Raw genomic sequence first — 21741 nt, forward strand, 5'->3', positions numbered from 1 at the left:
ATCGGAAATTTGAAAAATCGAAAAATTAAAGAATTGGAAAACCGAAATGAAAAATCAAAATATCGAATATTGAAAAAACAAAAAATTGAAAAATTGTAAAAACCGGAAAATCGAGACATCGAAAAGTCGACAAATCGATAATTTAGGAAAACAAAAAATTGAAAATTGTAATAATGGAATAATTGGAAAATCGAAAATCGAAGAATCAAAAAATTGAAAGCTGGAAAATTGAGGAATTGAAAAATCAAAAATCAAAAAATCGAAGATTTAAAAAATCCAAAAATTAAGGTATCAAAAAACTGAAGAATAAAAAAATTGAAAAATTACAAAACTGAAATATCCAAAAATTGATCAATCCATAAATCGGAAAAGTGAAAATTATCACAATTGAAACGCCGAAAAACAAAAAATCAAAAAATTGAAAATTTAAAAATCAAAAAATTAAAAAATCAAGAGTCCGAAAAAATGTTTGAACTTGAAAAATTGAAAAATTGAAATGGAAGACCAAAAAATCGAAAAATCGATAAATCAAGAATTTGAAAAATAGATTGATGGAAAAATAGAAAAATCCCAAAACTGAAATCTGGAAATATGTATTAAGAAATCGAAAAATTGAAAAATCGAAAAATCGAAAATTTAAAAAATTTAAAAAATTCAAAATCTAAAATCCGAAGAATTAAAAAATCGAAAAATCGGAAAGTGGAGAGAAATCGATTAGTCGATAGGTCGAGAATTCGAAAAAAGAACGCCAAAAGTTGAAAATTGGAATAATGGAAAAATTAAAAATCGAAAATAAAGAATCAAAAAATTGAAATGTCAAAAAATCGAAGAATTGAAAACTCGAGAAATCGGAAAAGTATGAAATTCGAGAAGTCAATACGCCAAAAAAATCGAAAAATTGAAAACCGGGAAATCGAGAAATTGAATAATTGAAACATTGAAAAATTTCAAAACTGCAATATTGAATAATAATTGACAATTCAATAAATCGGAAAATTGAAAAATCTAAAACACCAAAAAATTGAAAATTCGCAAAATCGAAAATTTAAAAGTCAAAAAATTGAAAAATCAAGAATCTGAAAAAGTTTAAAATTGATGAACTGAAAAATCAAAATGAAAAAATTAAGAAATTGTAGTCCTGACACAACGGAAAATCGTAAAAAAGGAAAAATAAAAAAAATTGAAAAATTGTATAATTGAAAAATCGGAAAATCTAGAAAATGCAAGTTAAAAAAAATGAAAAATTTAAAATTCGGAAACAGAGAAATTGAAGACATGAGAAATCTCAAAATTGAAATATCGAAAAACTGAATATTCGAAAAATTGAAAATAGAGAAATTGAAAAATTAAAAATTGAAGTCCTAAATATCAATAATCTGAAAAACCTAAATTTCAAAAGAAATCAAAAAATTATAGGATTTTGACTTTTTTCCAAAAATTCTCGATGTCTAGGATAAAACTTCAACACGGATACACAAACCACAAGTTCAGGACCACGTTTCTTTTTAACATTTAAAAAACATTTATTCGACAAAAAAATAGGAAAACATCATCAATTTTCAGGGGACATGAACGGATAAATTTTAGTCAACGGTTTACCATGTTTTCGATAACGTTAAAACAAGATTTCAAAGCATTCGTTTTGCAATTTTAAAGTTAAATAGTAAAAAAATCGTCATATATTTTTAATTTTTTATAAAAACCTGGAAGTCTACTTTGCGATTTTATCTGTCTAATAAAAATCGACATAGACTGCGGACAGACAGACGGAAACGAGAGACCTATCTTTTCGTGGTCTATTGGAATCCAGAACTTCAGAGCAAGAATTTTGCATTTTCTAAAACAAACTTTCAAAATGTGTTCTAAAATATTGATTTTTTTATCAAAATAAATATATACTTGGTAATGTCAAATAATATAAAATTTCAATTTTTTGCTTGTAATTTGTAACGTTTCTTGTTTTATTTAAAATCATAGAGTAGAGTAGAGTAGAGTAGTGACTGACCACCCGGAGACAGCCCTCTTGGACCTTTACAATAGGCTTTAATAAGGGGCTAAAATTGCCCCCTCCCTCCTTAACAAACCCCCCCTTAACAAACACTGTACACTATTTGCCCACACACTGCTTGCGATTATCGATACGTCAACCACCCTTCCTCCACTTTCTCGATAATCCGCTTTCGCCTCGTTCCATCGCCGCTAGTTTTAATCAAGCCGCCCCACTATTAATTAACACCAAACTAACAAACTCACCTGTATCTGACAAACCAATTCCCCATACGGCCAGCAGTGTCTCAGCGACGGCACGACCGCAAACGGGGTGACCAGCAACCCCATCGCCAGATCGTTGCTCGCCAGAGACGTCAGGAGATAGCGCGGCTGCAACAAAATCAACACGAACTCTTAATCCCGCGAATTTAACTCCCCGGGAATGAATAGCAATAGTAAATTTCTCTAAGAACTAACCGCAATTACCACTTCTCTTCTTTTAATTAAAAGCCATCCAACTTCGAGCCTAATTTGTCAGTTACTTGGAAGGGAAAATGAGCTAGATGAGGAAGTGGTTTAGTGTTATTACAATAGGAGCGAAATAATGCAGAGATTAAAAAGTTTGTGTGCTGTGTAATTATGGCGACAGGGACGACGAGGAAAAAGGGCTGGAGCCCTTAATCCCGTTTTTACACGGTTTGCTCTAGCATTAATGCCGAGCCGGGATTAAGTGAAATAGTGTGAATATTTTTCAGTGTAGTGTTTAAGAGGCGAGGCGTTTAGCGAGGAATTTGTCCGGGAAATTGGTTTTCGCAACCGGAGTCTTTGAGAACTCATTAGGGATTTTGATGTTGGTGGGTTTTCGGTGTCACGGAAGAAGGATTCAGGAGGTTTGTATCAGTTTTCTATTGCAATTAAAGGAGAATCCGCAATTTATTTTTACTGGTAGTAATAGTTGTTCACTCAATTAAAAACTAAAACGAAATAAACATTCCATGTTTACGTTCTCAGAATGCCGCCTTTAATTTTTTCTAAATTACTGAATGCTCTGGTTTCCAAATCCTTGTTTCAGATGAGATAATTTTATCGGATTTCCACATTTTTAAATGTTTAGTTTAAGTCAAGCTAGATTTTCACAATGCCTATATCTTAATATTTCTGGACTTCTAGAATTACACACGTTCAGGTTTCTCTATTTCCAGTTTTACATATATCTAGAACTTCATTTATAGATATTCATGTCAGATAGAGATAAGGGAATTTTCCTGGATTTTCTGATGTCCAAATATCCAGTTCAAATCAAGTCAGGTTTTCCGAAAACCAGATTTGAAGACAGCTAGAACTGTAGATGTTCAGATTTCTCGATATAACTCTTCAAAGGATTCTATGTTTCCAGTTCTTCGGATTGCTGAATTATTTTATTAGATGAGGTCATTTTATCAGATTTACAAATTGCTAAATGTCAAGGTCAGGTTACGTCAAGTCTCCACAATGCCAAGTTTTTAGATTGCCAATGTTCTATCATTTGAAATATTTAAGTTGCTCTATCTAAAAATTTACCTAAATATTTCTAGAATACTAGATGTCCAGATTTCTAGATATTTGTTCAGATGGGGCAATTTATGAAGCTTACAGGTTTTCAAATGTCCAGGCCAAGTGAAGCTAGATTTTTAGAATACCAAGGGTTTCCAGACTTCTAGAATCAGATGTTCAGGTTTCTCGGTCCACACTTATACAGATTTTTCGATTTCCTGGTGTTCAGGTTAGTTTTTTCATATAAAATAAGAAGTTTTTTCTAGATTTTCTGGTGTGCAAATATCCAGGTCAAGTTAAGTCAGGTGTTCACACTGCTAAATTTTTATGTTTCCAGACTTCAATTATCTGAAATATTTAGGTTTCCCTATTTTCAAGTTTAAATATGCCTAGATTACTAAATGTTCAGATTTTCAAATATTTACTCAGATGAGGCAATTTTATGGAATTTAAAGGTTTCCATATGCCCAGGCCAAGTCAAACTAGATTATTAGAATGCCAAGTTCTATGTTTGCTTAAAATTACAAATGTTTAAACTTGTCTTTGTAGATATTAATGTAAGATCAGATATTTTTTCAGATTTTCTGCTGTCCAGATGTCCAGGTCAAGTCAACTCACGTTTTCAGAAAACTAGGTTTCAAGCCTGCATTCAGATTTCTTTATATAAAATTATCAAATTTTTCCGAGTTTGAGATGTTCAGATTTTGGATATTTTTACCAGATCTCTAAATTGCTCAAAATCCAGATCAGGTGAAGTCGGGTTTTCACAATGCTTTTATATGTTTTCCTATTTAAAACTTTAAATTTCTCTAGATTACTAGATGTCCAAATTTCCAGAAATTTATTCAGATGATTGATGTTTTAGAAAATAAAAATTTCCAATATCCAGGTTAAGTTAAGCTAGGTTGTCACAATTCCAAGTTCTTATATTCGCAGATTTCTAAATTCCAAGCGTTCAGATTTCTGTATTTCCTGGTGTTCAAATTTACAGATATTTATATCAGATCAGAATTTTTTTCCAATTTCCTGGTCATATCAAATCAGATTTTCAGAAAACCAAGTTTCAAGTCAGATTGAACTGCAGATGTTTAGATTTCTCTATATAAATTTCCAAATTTTCTAGATTTTCAGATGTTCAAATTTTTAATATCTTTAGCACATATTCAAATTGCTAAATTTCTAAGTCGAGTGAAATCAGATATTCACAATTTCAAATTTTTAAAAGTTTCTCAATTTAAAACTTTAAATGTTTCTAGATTAGTAGATGATCAGATTTCCAAAAAATTATTCAGATGAGGTAATTTTATGGAATTTAAAAATTTTCAAATCTCCAGGTCAAGTCAAACGAGGTTATCAGAATTAGAAGTTCTTATGTTTGCAGACTTCTAGAATTCCAAAAGTTTAGATTTCTCTATTTCTAGTTTTAAGTATTTCTAGTTTCCTGGTGTTCAGATTTGTAGATATTTAAATCAGATCAGAATTTTTTTCCAGATTTCCTGCTATCCAGATATCCAAATCAGGTTTTCAGAAAACCAGGTTTCAAGTCGTGTTGAACGGCAGATGTTTAGATTTTTCTATATAAAATTTCCAACTTTTCTAGTTTTTCAGATGTTCAGATTTCTTGATATTTTAACAGATCTCCAAATTGCTAAACATCCAAGTCAAGTGAAATCAGATATTCACAATGCCAAGTGTTTATAAGTTTCTCTATTTAAAACATTAAATGTTTCGAGATTACTAGATGACCAGATTTCCAGAAATTTAACCAGATGAGGTAATTTTATGGAATTTAAAAATTTCCAAATGTCCAGGTCAAGTCAAACTAGGTTATCAGAATTAGAAGTTCTTATGTTTGCAGACTTCTAGAATTCCAAAAGTTTAGATTTCTCTATTTGTAGTTTTAAGTATTTCTAGTTTCCTGGTGTTCAGATTTGTAGATATTTATATCAGATCAGAATTTTTTTCCAGATTTCCTGTTGTCCAGATATCCAGGTCAAGTCAAATCAGGTTTTCAGAAAACCAGGCTTCAAGTCGGGTTGAAAGGCAGATGTTTAGATTTCGCCATATAAATTTCCAAATTTTCAAAATTTTTAGATGTTCAGATGATGTTATCTTATGGAATATAAAAAATTCCAAATGTCTAGGTTAAGTCAAGCTAGGTTATCAGAATTCCTAGTTCTTACTTAAAGATTTCCAGTTTTCCTGGTGTTCAGATTTATATCAGATAAGAAATGTTTTCCAAATTCCCTGGTGTCCAGATATCCAAATCAAATCAAATGAGATTTTCAGAAAACTAGGTTTCAGATCGGATTGAATGATCTTTAGATTTTTCTATTTTGTAAAAATTTCCAAATTTTCTTGATTTTCGGATGTTCAAATTTTTGGATATTTTTACCAGATCTCTAAATTGATAAATATCCAGGTCAAACCAAGTCAGATGTTCACAAGTTTTTATATGTTTCTCTGTTTAAAACTTTAAATAATTTTAGATTACTAAATGTTCAAATTTCCAGAAATTTATTGAAATGAGGTTATTTTATTTAGGTTAGAAGTTTCCAAAACGCTAAGTTATTAAAATTTCTCTATTTCCAATTTTAAACACTTCTAGATATTCTGGTGTTCAGTTTTATAGACATATATGGATAATAGTTTTTTTCCCAGACTTCCTAGTGTTCAGATGTCGGAGTCAAATCAGGTTTTTAGAAAACCAGGCTTCCAGACAATTAGAATTGCAGGTGTCTAGGTTTCTCTATTTAAAATTTTCAAGAATTTTGGATTTCAAGTGTCACACTGACCTGTTTTACATCTCCGCAATTTTAATGTTTGAACTATTTAGGTTTCTTTATTCAAATATTTAAATATTCTAGAATACTTGAATAGACTAGATGTTCAGATTTTCACATACTTGTTCAGACAAGGTAATTTTATAGAATTTAGTCCAAGTTAAATCAAGCTAGATTTTCACAATCCCAAGTTCTTATATTTCCAGACTTCTAGAATCAGAGGTTCAGGTTTCTCTATTTCTGTTTTTAAACATTTCTAGATGTCCTGGTGTTCAGATTAATGGATTTTTATATCAGATAAGAATTTTTCCAGATTTTCCTCAACTCAGGTTGTTCAGATGAAGTAATTTTGTCAAATATAGGTTTCTATAGGTTCAGGTCAAGTCAAGATCAAACTTCTAGAATCAGATGTTCAGGTTTCTTTATTTTAAACATTTCTATATTTTCTGATTTATTGATTTATTTAAATCAGAAAAAAGTTTTTCCCAGATTTCCTGGTGTACAATATTCAGGTCAAATCAAGCCAGATTTTCAGAAAACCAAGTCTCAAGACAGCTACAATTACAGATATTCAGATTTCTCTATTTGAAAGTTCAAAGGATTCTAGGTTTACAGTTGTTCGAATTTCTGAGTTATTGTATCAGATGAAGTAATTTTAGCAGATTTCCAACTTTCTAAATGTCTAAGCCAGATTAAGCCAGGTTTTCACAATGCCTAGTTTTTATATTTCTGGACTTCTATTGGTTGAAATGTTCAGATTTCTCTGTTCAGAAGTTTAAATATTTTTGGAATTCTAGATGTTCAGATTTCCAGATATTGGTTCAGATGAGGTAATTTTATCAGATTTATAAGTTTTCAAATGTCTAAGCCCATTCAAGGTAGATTTTGAGAATGTCAAGTTTTTATATTTCTTGGTTTCTAAAATCAGATGCTGAAGTTTCACTATTTCCATTTTTCAACATTTTTATATTTGGTTGTCACCAGATTTACAGGATTTATTTCAGATAAGAAGTTTTTCTGACTTCCTGATCTCCAAGTTTTCACGTGAACTCAAGTAAAGTTTTCAGAAAATCATGTTACTAGACAACTAGAATTGGAGATGTTCAGATTCCTCTGTTTTAAAATATAAAAAATTCTAGGTTTTCAAATGTTCGGATTTCTGGATATTTGTATCAGGTGGATCCATTTGTCGGATATCCAAATTCAGATCAGGTTAAGCCAGATGTTTACAATGCCTATTTTTAGTTTTTCTAGGCTTCTATTTGAAATAGCTACTTATTCAGGTTTCTCCATTCACAAGATTAAATATTTCTATAAAACTATAAGTTCAGATTTCCAGATATTTGTTCAGATGAGGTGATTTTGTCAAGAAGTGTATAAGTTTCTATAGGTTCAAGTCAAGTCAGTTCAGATTTCTCTATTTAAAAGTTTAAAGGATTCTAAGTTTACAGATGTTCGGATTTCTGAGTTATTGTGTCGGATTAGGTCATTTTACCAGATTTCCAACTTTCTAAATATCTAAGTCAGATTAAGCCAGGTTTTCACAATCCCTAGTTTTTATATTTCTGGGTTTCTATTGGTTAAAATGTTCAGATTTCTCATTTCAGAAGTTTATATATTTTTTAAAATACTAGATATTCAGATCTCTATATATTTGTTCAGATGATGTAATTTTATTGAATTTGCGGGTTTCTGATACCCAAATCAATTCCAGCTAAATTTTCAAAATACGAAGTTTTTCGATTGCAGGCTTCTAGGATTACATGCATTCAGTTTTCTCGATATCAAGTTTTAAACATTTCTAGTTTTATTGGTGCTCAGATTTATGGAAATTTATAACAGACAAAAAGTTTTTCTTAGATTTTCTAGTTTCCAAATTCCCAGTCACGTCAAGAGAGGTTTTCAGACTTCTAGAATTGCAAATGTTCCGGTTCCCCTACTTTAAAATTTAAAGGATTCTAGCTTTTCAGATGTTCAGATTTCTGGATATTTGTATTAGATGAAGTCATTTGTCAGATTTTCAAGTTACTAAATATCCACCCACGTCAGTTTAAGTCAGGTATTCACAATGTCAAATTTTTACTTTTCAAACTTTTATAATTTGAAAATTTCAGGTTACCCTATTTAAATGTAGAAATATTTCTGGATTGTTACATCTTCAGTTTCCAGATATTTGTTCAGATGAGGTAATTTTGTCAGATTTACAAGTTTTCAAGTATCTAAATCCATTCAAGCTAGAGTTTCAGAACGCCAAGTTTTTATATTTCCAGGTTTCTAGAATCAAATGTTCAGGTTTCTCTCTATCCAGTTTTAAATATTTCTATATTTCCTGGCGTTTAGATTTATGAATTTACTTATATTAGAAAGGAGGTTTTTCCCGCATTTCCTGGTGTTCAATATTCAGGTCAAGTCCAGCCAGGTTTTCAGGAAACCAGGTTTTAAGGAAGCTAAAATTGCAGATGTTCAGATTTCTCTATTTAAAAGTTCAAAGGATTCGAGGTTTACAGATGTTCGTATTTCTGAGTTATTGTATCACATGAGGTCATTTTACCAAATTTCCAACTTTCTAAATGTCTAAGTCAGATTAACCCAGGTTTTCACAATCCCTAGTTTTTATATTTCTGGGTTTCTATTGGTTGAAATGTTCAGATTTCTCATTTCAGAAGTTTATATATTTTTTAAAATACTAGATATTCAGATCTCTATATATTTGTTCAGATGAGGTAATTTTATTGAATTTGCGGATTTCTGATACCCAAATCACTTCCAGCTAAATTTTCAGAATACGAAGTTTTTAGATTGCAGACTTCTAGGATTACACACGTTCAGTTATCTCGATATCAAATTTTAAACATTTCTAGTTTTACTGGTGCTCAGATTTATGGAAATTTATAACAGACAAAAAGTTTTTCTTAGATTTTCTAGTTTCCAAATTCGCAGTCACGTCAAGAGAGGTTTTCAGACTTCTAGAATTGCAAATGTTCCGGTTCTTCTAGTTTAAAATTTAAAGGATTCTAGCTTTCTAGATGTTCAGATTTCTGGATATTTGTATTAGATGAGGTCATTTGTCAGATTTTCAAGTTACTAAATATCCACCCACGTCAGGTTAAGTCAGGTATTCACAATGTCAAATTTCTACTTTTCAAACTTCTATAATTTGAAAATTTGAGGTTTCTCTATTTAAATGTAGAAATATTTCTGGATTGTTACATCTTCAGTGTCCAGATATTTGTTCAGATGAGGTAATTTTGTTAGCTTTACAGGTTTTCAAATGTCTAAATCAATTCAAGCTAGAGTTTCAGAACGCCAAGTTTTTATATTTCCAAGTTTCTAGAATCAAATGTTCAGGTTTCTCTCTGTCCAGTTTTAAATATTTCTATATTTCCTGGCGTTTAGATTTATGAATTTACTTATATTAGAAAGGAGGTTTTTCCCGCATTTCCTGGTGTTCAATATTCAGATTTCAGGAAACCAGGTTTTAAGGAAGCTAGAATTGCAGATCTTCAGATTTCTCTATTTAAAAGTTTGAAGGACTCTAGGTTTCAAATGAGGTCATTTTACCAGATTTCTAACTTGCTAAATTTCTAAGTCAAGTTAAGTCAGGTTTTCACAATGCCTAGTTTTTATATTTCTGGACTTCTATTGACTGAAACGTTCAGGTCTCTGTGTTCAGAAGTTATTTTTTTTTTTTTAGGATACTAAAGTTTAGATTTTCAGATGTTTCTTCAGATGAGGTAATTTTATCTGATTTACAGGTTTTCAGATTAAATTTCCTAGTGCCTAAATATGATGTTCAGATCAGGTCAGTTAAGTTTTCAGAATTCCGGTTTTTCAGATATTCAGATGTTCAGTTTGCTACATGTATAAGTTCAAAGAGTTCTGCCTTTGCAGATTTTTGGATTTCTCAACATTTGTCCATATGTAGTGGTACGTCAGGGGTTCCGAATGAGAGATTCTTATATTTTCAGACTTGCTTCTATTTAGTTGAAAGATTGAGGTTCCTCTATTTCTAGAAATTTCACATTTTCTCAATATGTACTTTAATAGGGGAGAACATAGAACAATGTTGAAATTCCACTAAATTACAAAGGGATTTTTTTTTCCAAGACTCGCCAAAAATACTGATGGTTTTAAGAGTCTAATTTTGTCGTAATAAACCCGTCTAAGCGCACCCACCTGCGAATGTATATACTTGGAGTACCTCCTGCTGTTGATGACGAGGATGAGCAGCACGTTGGCCGCCAGGACCCCGACGGTGAGCATCAGCACGATGAACGCCTGCAACACATCACCGGGCCCCAGCATCGACAGGAAGCTCGCTTGGCTGTACCTCGGGTGCGTACAGCTAATATTTTGCAGAGCTGGCGCCACAAGAATCGTCGTTTTGTGATGCATCTCGCACCTTCTCCGACTTGCCGCACCGACTTATTGCTACCTAGACTTGTAGTCGTTGACGCACTGGCTCTCCAGCCTCCTCTTTAGCATTTTCCCGCAGAACGCCGAGTCTATGCACATGCAGATTCCTGCAACAAAACGACCAATCATGAGTACACTTTACGCGTAAGACGCTGCTAAACTGGTCCCTTGCTAGTCGTAAGTAGGCGATCCGACCGACTGCGCCAAAACGACGAGCTGCGATAGATTAAGTGCAGCGAAGCAAAGTGCACAGAAGAAACACCTAATATCGGGTGATTTAAGGGCCCGAGGGGCTGGAATCGCAGATCGAGGATAGAGAGTGCCGGAGCCGCCCTTATCTGACCTCCCCCTGAGCGGAGAGAACAGTTTCGGACAAATATACTCGTAAGATAAGTAAATAGTGCTTTCGTAACCGATACGTTTTCAACATGTCCGAGATAAATTGAGTTTTGTATATTTATGAAGGCGCTAAAGGGACGCACGAGACAATATCGGGCGTTAGTGGCGGCGTTATCACAAGGGCGGGCGGCTGCGGTGGGTGCGTTAATTACGTTTAAGGTAGACGGATGTTCGAAAATATTTGTTTTAAAGAAAAGGAGACCCTGGGCGCTCTCTTTGAGGGAAATGATGTATTTGCGGAGTGCGGGACACTCGGTACTGTTATAATTAAATTATGTAAATATTTGGTCACCACTATGTTCTCCTGGTTCCAAGAGAAGTAAAATTGAATCTCAAAAATTGGAATTGTCTAAAAAATAAATATTTAAGTACTTTAATTGCTAAATATACTGTTCCATGGACTCCAATCCCTTCAAACATCTTCTACTAATTTATTTTTATTTTTGTAGATAAATTTTTTCATCATTATGAAACAAACATTTTAAAATTTAAATTGTTATATGGGTGTCTCAAACAATTTACAAACAAAAATAAAATTGTTTCAATCGACCTCAACATTGTCAGTGTCTTCAGAAATTTTGCAAGACCACGAATTCCGGGTTATCTTTAGCATACTTTCACAAATAATCGAGAAAAACGCGTTTTAAGTAAAAATTAGTAGTACACAATCGATCCTAAAAGCGGTTGAAATCTCGACTAGTTTTATTATTTTTCTCCAATGTTAACTTGTTTAAAAATACACTAAACCCTTAAAATTTCTACCAATTTTCTAGAAGTGCCAAAATGATATATGGCAATTTATAGAATTTTCGAAAATTTTAATTTTTCAATGAAACTTTTGCATCTTTATTCGAGCACCCTCGAAAATTACCAACAGAGATTTTCTTGGAAACTTCGACCTCCCGAAGTTATTTTCAGCTTCATTTCTTATAAAATTTGTATGATTTTTTTTAGAGACGCCAAAATCAAATCTAACGACCTTCAGAAGTTTTAAAAATCCAACTATTCAAAAATCTCAATTTTTCAATGTTCCGCCTTACGAAATTTTTGCCTTCTTTTCGAGAGTCTTCGATATTACCAAAAGAAATTTTTTTGAAAAGAAGTCATTTTATCGAGAATTTCAACCATTTTTCCAGAATCGGCAAAATGAAATATGATAATTTTTGGAAAGAGATTTTTTAGGAAATTTCGACCTCCTGAAGTTACATTTGGCTTAGTTTTTCAGAAAATTTCTACCGTGTTGCCAAAATTGGCGAAAATATCACTATTCTTATAATTCTTAAAAAGTTTACTTTAAAAGCGAATATTTCAAAAACTAGGAATTAGTTCGTCGAGATCAAGATACCAAAATTTTTTGACCATTTTGACCTTCTTTTGACATCCTTGAAAATTACCTAAAAAGATTTTCTTGAAAATGACAACCTCCATAGGTGATTTTGGCTTCTTTTCTTAAAAAATTTCTACTATTTTTTCAGAAACACCAAAATGAAGTAAGATTTCGTCGAGATCTAGAATTTTTTGAGAATTTTGACCTTCTTTGAGCATCTCCGAAAATTACTTAAAGAGATTTTTTGAAAATTTAATCGGAAAATTGAAATATGACAATTTTTATAATTTTCAGAAATTTGACTTTAAAAACGAATTTTTCGAAAATCTTGCTCTTTCGTTGAGGTCCTTCCCAGAATTTTTTAGGATCTTCACCTTTTTACAAGCATCCCTACCAAGATTACCTAAAGAGATTTTCTTGAAAATTTCAACGTCCACAAGTCATTTCTGGGTTCATATCTTCGAAAATTTCTACCATTTTTCCAGAATCGCCAAAATGAAATTTGACCATTTTTATAATTTCTAAAAATTGACTTTAAAAATTTCTACCATTTTTTCAGAATCGCCAAAATGAAATTTGACCATTTTTATAATTTCTAAAAATTGACTTTAAGCGATTATTTCGAAAATCTTGGTCCAATACCCTTAACACATTATGTTTTTCGAATATATACCTCAGGACTTTTTAACGATTTTTGGGCAACTTTTCAAAAATCTCAATTTTTCAGTTCATATGACATTTTTGGCCATTTAGAACTCTTCGGAAATTACTTAAACACAAACATTTTCTTATAGATTTCATCTTGTAGAAGTTATATTCACCTTGATTTCTTCGAAAATTCGAACAATTTTTCCAAAATCGATGAAATGAAAAATAATAATTTTCGAAATATTATAAAATTTCATTTTCAAATCTAATATTTAGAAAACTTGGTCCGATTATTCTTATTCGTACACACGTAATATTTTATGAATCAGCTCGTCGACAACTATTCCCAAATCATTTTTTGAGGATTTTTAGAAAACTTTTCAAAATTCTTAATTTTTCAGTATTCCCCTTGATAAAATTTTTAATCTTCTTCGAGCATCTTCGAAAATTATCAAAAGAGATTTTATTGGAAATTTGGACATCCTGAAGTTATTTTCAGCTTCATTTCTTATAAAATTTCTACTATTCTGCCAGAATCGCCAAAATGAAAAATGACAATTTTTATAATTTTTTTTTAAATTTATTTTAAAAGGGGATATTTCGAGAATTTTAGTCCAGTACTATCAATACATTATGTTCTTTGAATCAGCTCTTCGAAATCTATATTCTAGAATTTTTTGACGATTTTTGGGCAAACTTTTTAAAAACCTCAATTTTTCAAATCGTATGACATTTTCACTTTTTTCGAGAATCCTTCGGAAATTATTTAAACACATTTTCCTACATATTTGACCTTGTAGAAGTTATTTTCGGGTTTATTTCTCCGAATATTCCAAGAGTTTTTCTAAAATCGTTAAAATGTGTAACGAAAATTTATTAATTTTCGAAAATTTTCGTCTGGGATCATTAACAATTTATTTTAATCAATTCAGATCACTGAGATTTTTTTTGTAAATTCCGCCTTGTAGAAGTTATTTTCGGATTGATTTCTTCGAAAATTCTAACAATTTTTCCAAAATCGATAAAATGAAAAATGACAATTTTTATAATTTAAAAAAAAATTGACTTTGAAAGCGAATATTTCGAGAATTTTGGTCCAGTACCATTAATATATTATGTTTTTCGAATCAGCTCGTCGAAATCTATACCCCAGAATTTTTCGACGATTTTTTGTCAACTTTTAAAAAATCTCAATTTTTTAGTTCGTGTGACATTTTTGGCCTATTTTGAGAACCCTGCGGAAATTACTTAAAGATATTTTCTTGTAAATTTTGTCTTGTAAAAGTTATTTTGGGCTTGATTTCGTCGAAAATTCCAAAAGTTTTTCTAAAATAGATAAAATGTAAAAAGAAAATGTATGAGGTATTTAAGAAATTTGTTATAAAATCGAATTTTCGAAAATCTTCGTCTGCAAGCATCAACATATTCTATTAATCAAATCAACTCGTTGAGATGACTTTTTTGTAGATTCCGACTTGTAGAACTTGTTTTCAGCTTTATTTTTTTGAAAATTCAAACAATTTTTCCAGAATTGATAAAATTGAAAATGATAATTTTCGAGATACTCCAAAATTTCATTTTCAGATCGAATTTTGCAAAAAATTTTCTGATTATTCTTAATAGTCCACACATTATATTCTTTGAATCAGTTAGTCGAAAACTATTTCCCAAATAATTTTCTGACGATTTTTAGGCAACTTTTCAAAATCTTAAATTTTTCAGAATTCCTTCTTTATGAAATTTTTTATCTGTTTCGAGCATTCTCGAAAATTACCAAAAGATAATTTTTTTGGAAATTTCGATTTCCTGAACTGATTTTCGGCTTAATTTTTTATAAAATTTCTATTATTTTGCCAGATTCGCCAAAATGAAATATGACAATATTTATAATTTTTTAAAAAATTTATTGTAAGAGGAAATATTTCGAGAATTTTAGTCCAGTACTATTGATACATTATGTTCTTTGAATCAGCTCTTCGAAATCTATATTCTAGAATTTTTTGACGATTTTTTGGCAAACTTTTCAAAAATCTCAATTTTTCAAGTCGTATGACATTTTCACCTTTTTTTGAGAACCCTTCGGAAATTACTTAAACACATTTTCCTAAAGATTTGATCTTGTGGAAGTTATTTTCAGGTTCATTTCTCCGAATATTCCAAGAGTTTTTCTAAAATCGTTAAAATTTCTAACGAAAATTTATTAATTTTCGAAAATCTTCGTCTGGGATCATTGACAATTTATTATATTAAAATCACCTCATTGAGATTTTTTTTGTAGATTCCCCATTGTAGAAGTTATTTTCAGAATGATTTCTTCGAAAATTCTCACAATTTTTCCAAAATCGATAAGATGAAAAATGAAAGTTTTCGAGACTAAGGATTAAGGACTAAAGACGAAGGACGAAGGAGTAAGGACGAAGGACGAAGGACCAAGGACTAAAGATTAAGGACAAAGGTTTAAGGACTAAGGACTAAGGACTAAGAACTAAGAACTAAAGACTAAAGACTAAGGACTAAGGACGAAGGACTAAGTATTAAGGACTAAGGACTAAGGACAAAGAGCGAAGGACGAAGGAAGAAGGACTAAAAACTAAGGTCTAAGGTCTAATAAATTTTCTACAAATCAATTTTTATTTTTGTGGATAAATTTTCTCATCATTTATTCAGGATTTTGTTAGTACCGCGAATCTGTGTTTATTTTTAGCGTATTAATAGTACAAAATGAACCCGAAAAGAAGTGACTGAGATCTCCAGTTATTTTATTCATTTTCTCAAATGTTAAGCTATTTTACAAATGCACTAAATCCTTGTAAAAAATTTTCTCAATATAAATGAAATAAATATTTTTAAAATTAATTGTTATCCCGGCGCCTCCACCTTTTTACGACAAAAAATTTAAGTTATTTAAATGGCTTTGAAAATTTTCCACTCTCTTCCGAAATGTTTTACAAAACTATTGTCATTTTTGTGAATAAATTTTCTCATTAATTATGAAATAAATATTTTAAAAATTAAAATGTTATACCTTCGCTTCAAACAATTTACAAACAAAAATAAAATTGTTTCAATCGCCCTCAAAATTGTCAGTGACTTCAGAAATTTCGCAAGACCACGAATTCCGGGTTATTTTTAGCATACTTCCACAAATTAGCGAGAAAAACGCGTTTTAAGTAAAAATCATTACTACACATTTCTTATAAAATTTGTACGATTTTTTTAGAGTCGCCAAAATCAAATCTGACGACCTTCAGAAGTTTTAAAAATTTAACTATTCAAAAATCTTAATTTTTCAATGTTCCGCGTTATGAAATTTTTGCCTTCTTTTCGAGCATCTTCGATACTTCCTAAAGAAATTTTTTTGAAAATTTCTACCTCCAGAAGTTGTTTTTAGTTTCATTTTATCGAGAATTTCAACCATTTCTCCAGAATCGGCAAAATGAAATATGATAATTTTTAGAAAGAGATTTTCTAGGAAATTTCGACTTCCTGAAGCTACATTTGGCTTAATTTTTTAGAAAATTTCTACCCTGTTGCCAAAGTCGATGAAAATATCACTATTACTATAATTTTTAAAAAGTTTACTTTAAAAGCGAATATTTCAAAAACTGGAAATTAGTTCGTCGAGATCAAGATACCAAAATTTTTTGACCATTTTGACCTTCTTTTGACATCCTTGAAAATTACCAAAACAGATTTTCTTGAAAATGTCAACCTTCATAAGTGATTTTGGCTTCATTTCTTAGAAAATTTCTACCATTTTTCCAGAAACACCAAAATGAAGTAAGTGTTCATCGAGATCTATGTCCCAGAATTTTTGAGAATTTTGACCTTTTTTGAGCATCTCCGAAACTTACTTAAAGAGATTTTCTTGAAAATTTCGAACTCCACAAGTTATTTTTGGCTTCATTTCTTAGAAGATTTCCACCATTTTTTCAAAATCGATAAATTGAAATATGACAATTTTTATTATTTTTAGAAATTTGAGTTTAAAAACGATTTTTTGGAAAATCTTGGTCTGTCGTCGCGGTCCTTCCCAGAATTTTTTAGGATTTTCATCTTCTTACAAGCATCCTCCAAAATTACCTAAAAAGATTTTCTTGAAAATTTCAACCTCCACGAGTCATTTTTGGCTTCATTTCTTCGAAAATTTCTACCATTTTTCCAGAATCGCCAAAATAAAATTAGACTATTTTTATAATTTTAAAAAATTCGACTTTAAGCGAAAATTTCGAGAATTTTGGTCCAATATCATTAACACATTATGTTTTTCGAATATATACCCCAAATTTACGATTTTTCGCCAAAATGGAATTTGACTATTTTTATAATTTTTAAATTTTGACTTTAAGCGAATATTTCGAAAATCCTGGTCCAATACCCCTAACACATTATGTTTTTCGAATACATACCTCAGAATTTTTTAACGATTTTTGGGCAACTTTTCAAAAATCTCAATTTTTCAGTTCATATGACATTTTTGGCCTTTTTCGAGAACTCTTCGGAAATTACTTAAATACATTTTCTTGTAGATTTCATCTTATAGAAGTTATATTCAGCTTCTTCGAAAATTCGAACAGTTTTTCCAAAATCGATAATATGAAAAATAATAATTTTCGAAATATTATAAAATTTCATTTTCAAGTCGAATATTTAGAAAACTTGGTACGATTATTCTTATTAGTGCACACGTAATATTTTTCGAATCAGCTTGTCGACAACCGTTCCCAAATAATTTTTTGAGGATTTTTATAAAACTTTTCAAAATTCTTAATTTTTCAGTTTTCCTTTTTTATGAAATTTTTGATCTTTTACCAGCATCCTCGAAAATTACCAAAAGAGATTTTCTTGAAAATTTCGATTTCCTGAACTGATTTTCGGCTTAATTTTTTATAAAATTTCTATTATTTTGCCAGATTCGCCAAAATGAAATATGACAATTTTTATAATTTTTTAAAAAAATTATTGTAAGAGGGAATATTTCGAGAATTTTAGTCCAGTACTATTGATGCATTATGTTCTTTGAATCAGCTCTTCGGAATCTATATTCTAGAATTTTTTGACGATTTTTTGGCAAACTTTTCAAAAATCTCAATTTTTCAAGTCGTATGACATTTTCACCTTTTTTGAGAACCCTTCGGAAATTACTTAAACACATTTTCCTATAGATTTGATCTTGTGGAAGTTATTTTCAGGTTCATTTCTCCGAATATTCTAAAATCGTTAAAATGTGTAACGAAAATTTATTAATTTTCGAAAACCTTCGTCTGGGATCATTGACAATTTATTATAATAAAGTCACCTCATTGCGTTTTTTTTTTGTAGATTCCCCCTTGTAGAAGTTATTTTAAGATTGATTTCTTCGAAAATTCTAACAATTTTTCCAAAATCAATAAAATGAAAAATGATAGTTTTCGAGACGAAGGACTAAGGACTAAAGACGAAGGACGAAGAACTAAGGACCAAGGACGAAGGACTAAGGACTAAGGACTAAGGACTAAGGTCGAAGGACGAAGAACGAAGGAAGAAGGACTAAAAACTAAGGCCTAAGGTCTAATAAATTTTCTACAAATCTGTTTTTATTTTTGTGGATAAATTTTCTCATCATTTACGAAATAAACATTTTAAAAATTAAATTGTTTTCTCAGCGTCTCAAACAATTTATAAACAAAAATAAAATTGTTTCAATCGACCTCAAAGTTACCAAATTATTCAGGAGTTTGTTAGTACCGCGAATCTGTGTTTATTAATAGTACAAAATGAACCCGAAAAGAAGTAACTGAGATCTCCAGTTGTTTTATTCATTTTCTCAAATGTTAAGCTACTTCAAAAATGCACTAAATCCTTATGAAAAATTTTCTCAATATAAATGAAATAAATATTTTTAAAATTAATTGTTATCCCGGCGCCTCCACCATTTTACGACAAAAAATTTAAGTTATTTAAATGACTTTGAAAATTTTCCACTCTCTTACTAAATTTTTTACAAAACTATTGTTATTTTTGAAAATAAATTTTGTCATTAATTATGAAATAAACATTTTAAAAATTAAAATGTTATACCTTCGCTTCAAACAATTTACAAACAAAAATAAATTGTTTCAATCGACCTCAAAATCTATCGAAATTTTCTCAGTGCCATAAATCTGTGCTTATAAATTAATATTTTTACAACTCGGTCCTAAAATGAATCATTCTTTGCGGAAACCTTCTCAGAATAACGAATCTGCGCTTATTTTCGCCGTAACACTTATAATAACACAAAAGTGTGTGTTTTATTGCAAAATGTAACGACTACAGCATGTGCCTGAATTACGTTAAAGGTAGCCGGCTGTTCGAAAGTGCTTATTTAAAAAAAAAAACGGAAACCCTTGTCGCTCTCCTCGCGGACAATAATGCACTCACAAAAAAATTAAAATAAAATTTCAAACAACTTTCTGGGGAAGTTCTCCGGACGCCGCCATAAAAGATTCCTCCCCAACACGACTCATATCATGTTTCTGACACTTCAATCTCAATATGTGCGCCCCTCTCTTTGAGGTTCCAACTCAATAGATATGATAAATAGTCGAGAAATGTAAGCAAACGTCTGACACTCAAACGAAAACACAACCCTTCCGCCGCCCCCGCTTTAAACCAGTTTAAATCTTCCTCGACAATATTATTATTAAACTTGTGTTATTAATATTAATATTAATATAACCTAAGAGAAATATTTGTCATAGTGAATAATCGATAACCTAAACAATTGCATTCTGAAAAGTGCGTCTGGAGGATAACTCACTTAGAGCAGCAATTGCAAAATCGTTTTCTTGGCGGAAAATGCGGAAATCAACTTCTCGCCTTCTGGGAAACTTCATTATATTCGAATGTTAAGCGGAGGTTCCATTCGGGTGCAAATGCGTGAATTATAAATCGGTTCTGGTATTGACTTGGCTAAAAAATGCAGATGTGGCTAAATAAGTGATGGTGGCGTGGCTGCGGCCATCGGGTGTTGCTATATTTGTGGCAATTGGCTGGGTATTGCGGCGGCTGTAACTGGGAGACGGCGTCGCACGTGACAGGGTTGAAAGTTTAGACGAGAATATCGGGAAAGATGAGATTATATTGGATGTCGGGGATGCAACAATCGTCTGATTATTAGGTCGAGCTGACAGGGAGATAGTTTTTCAGACAACTGCGAACAAGAGGGATGAATTTTTCGATAGCTGGTTGGGCGGCGTGACTGAAATTCGGAATGAAATGGGGACTTTTGCGATGGAGGTAAATTATTAATCGGTTTACATTTGCTAAATTGGTCTGTGAAATTTTTATTTTTTGGAGCGTAAAAAGACAGAGGAGACACTTTTTATCGACAGAGGTAAAAAAGAGTGTAAGGAACTTGGAGTGCAATTTATATGAATACAACTTTAAATTCTCATTTGTGTATAATTTTAAAAACACAAAACCTATTTCAAACATTGTTTCGTGTATTATTTCGACTAATAACGTAATAATTTATAGCTTTTCTGACTTTCCTACTTTCCCAGATTTCCAGGATTCCAACGTCAGTTCGAACCTGATTTTCAAAATACCAGGTTTTTATATTTTCAAACTTCTAAAATTCCGAAGTTCTTTACTTTCAGATTTAAAGATTTTTAAATTTTCAGATTTACAAATTTAAAGATATTTATATCAGATGCGCCTATTTTACAGATTTCCAGGTTTCCAAATATCCAGCTCAGGTCAAGTAACTTTCTCAAAATTATTGTGAATCTTCTAGCACTGTAGATGTTCAAATTTTTTATATTTCTACCTAGACTTCTAAAGTTGCAGATGTTCAGGTTTCTCAACTTCCTGGTTTAAATATTTCCAGATTTCCAGATTTCCAAATTTCTAGCAACTTGCATCAGATTTCTAGCGTTTCAATATCCAAGTCAGGTCGAGTCCGATTTTCAGAATAGCAGTTTTTCACATTTTCAAAGTTCTAGACTTCAGATGTTCAAGATTATCTACTGTCAGATTTAAGGATTTCCAGATTCCAAGATTTACAAATCTCTGAATTTTTATATCAGCCTATTTTCGAGATGTCCACGCTTCCAAATATTCATTTATATTTCCAGGTTTCTAAACTTGCAGATGTTCAGGTTTCTCTAGTCCAGACAGTTTTTTTACGTTTCAAACTTCTAGAATTCAGAGGTCCAGGCTTCTCTACTCTCAGATTTAAGGATTTCCAGATTTGCAAATTTCTAGATTTTTGTATCAGCCTATTTTCGAGATTTCCAGGTTTCCAAATATCCAGGTCAGGTCAAGTTAATTTCTGAAAATGCTAGGTATTAATATTGAAACTTCAAAAACCCTAGATGTTCAAATTTCTAGACATGTTTTTCAAGCGATATCATTTTCCCAGGATTTTGGTTTTTAGATATCCATGTGAGGTCAGGACCGGTTTTGAGAACACATTTTTATATTTCCACTTTTAAGTTGCAGATGCTCAGGTTTCTCAATTTCCAGGTTTAAAGACTTCTAGATTTCCAAATTTCTGAGCCGTTTTATGAGATGAGGTCACTTCCCCAGATTTCTAGGTTTCCAAATGTCCAAATCAGGTCGAATCCCATTTTCAGAATACCAGGTATTGACATTTTCAAACTTCTAGAATTCAGATAATTA

The 21741-nt window shown here is 31.1% G+C and overlaps 1 protein-coding gene across 2 annotated transcripts in view; it reads right to left on the reverse strand.

Moving 5' to 3' along the window:
- The window catches only part of LOC135142910 (trace amine-associated receptor 1), a 174546-nt gene that overhangs the window by 125517 nt on the left and 27288 nt on the right, over positions 1-21741 (reverse strand). For both annotated transcript variants that reach the window (XM_064074722.1, XM_064074721.1), the window contains exons 2-3: positions 10482-10828; positions 2254-2379 (exon numbers count right to left, since the gene is read on the reverse strand). In XM_064074722.1, the coding sequence (XP_063930792.1) occupies positions 2254-2379; positions 10482-10700 (345 nt within the window). In that variant the 5' untranslated portion in view covers positions 10701-10828. The remainder of the gene's footprint in view (positions 1-2253; positions 2380-10481; positions 10829-21741) is intronic.

The sequence above is a fragment of the Zophobas morio genome, unplaced genomic scaffold (assembly GCF_036711695.1).
Source record: "Zophobas morio isolate AGI-343-1 ecotype UQ-CSIRO unplaced genomic scaffold, CSIRO_AGI_Zmor_V1 ptg000054l, whole genome shotgun sequence".
NCBI lineage: Eukaryota > Metazoa > Arthropoda > Insecta > Coleoptera > Tenebrionidae > Zophobas > Zophobas morio.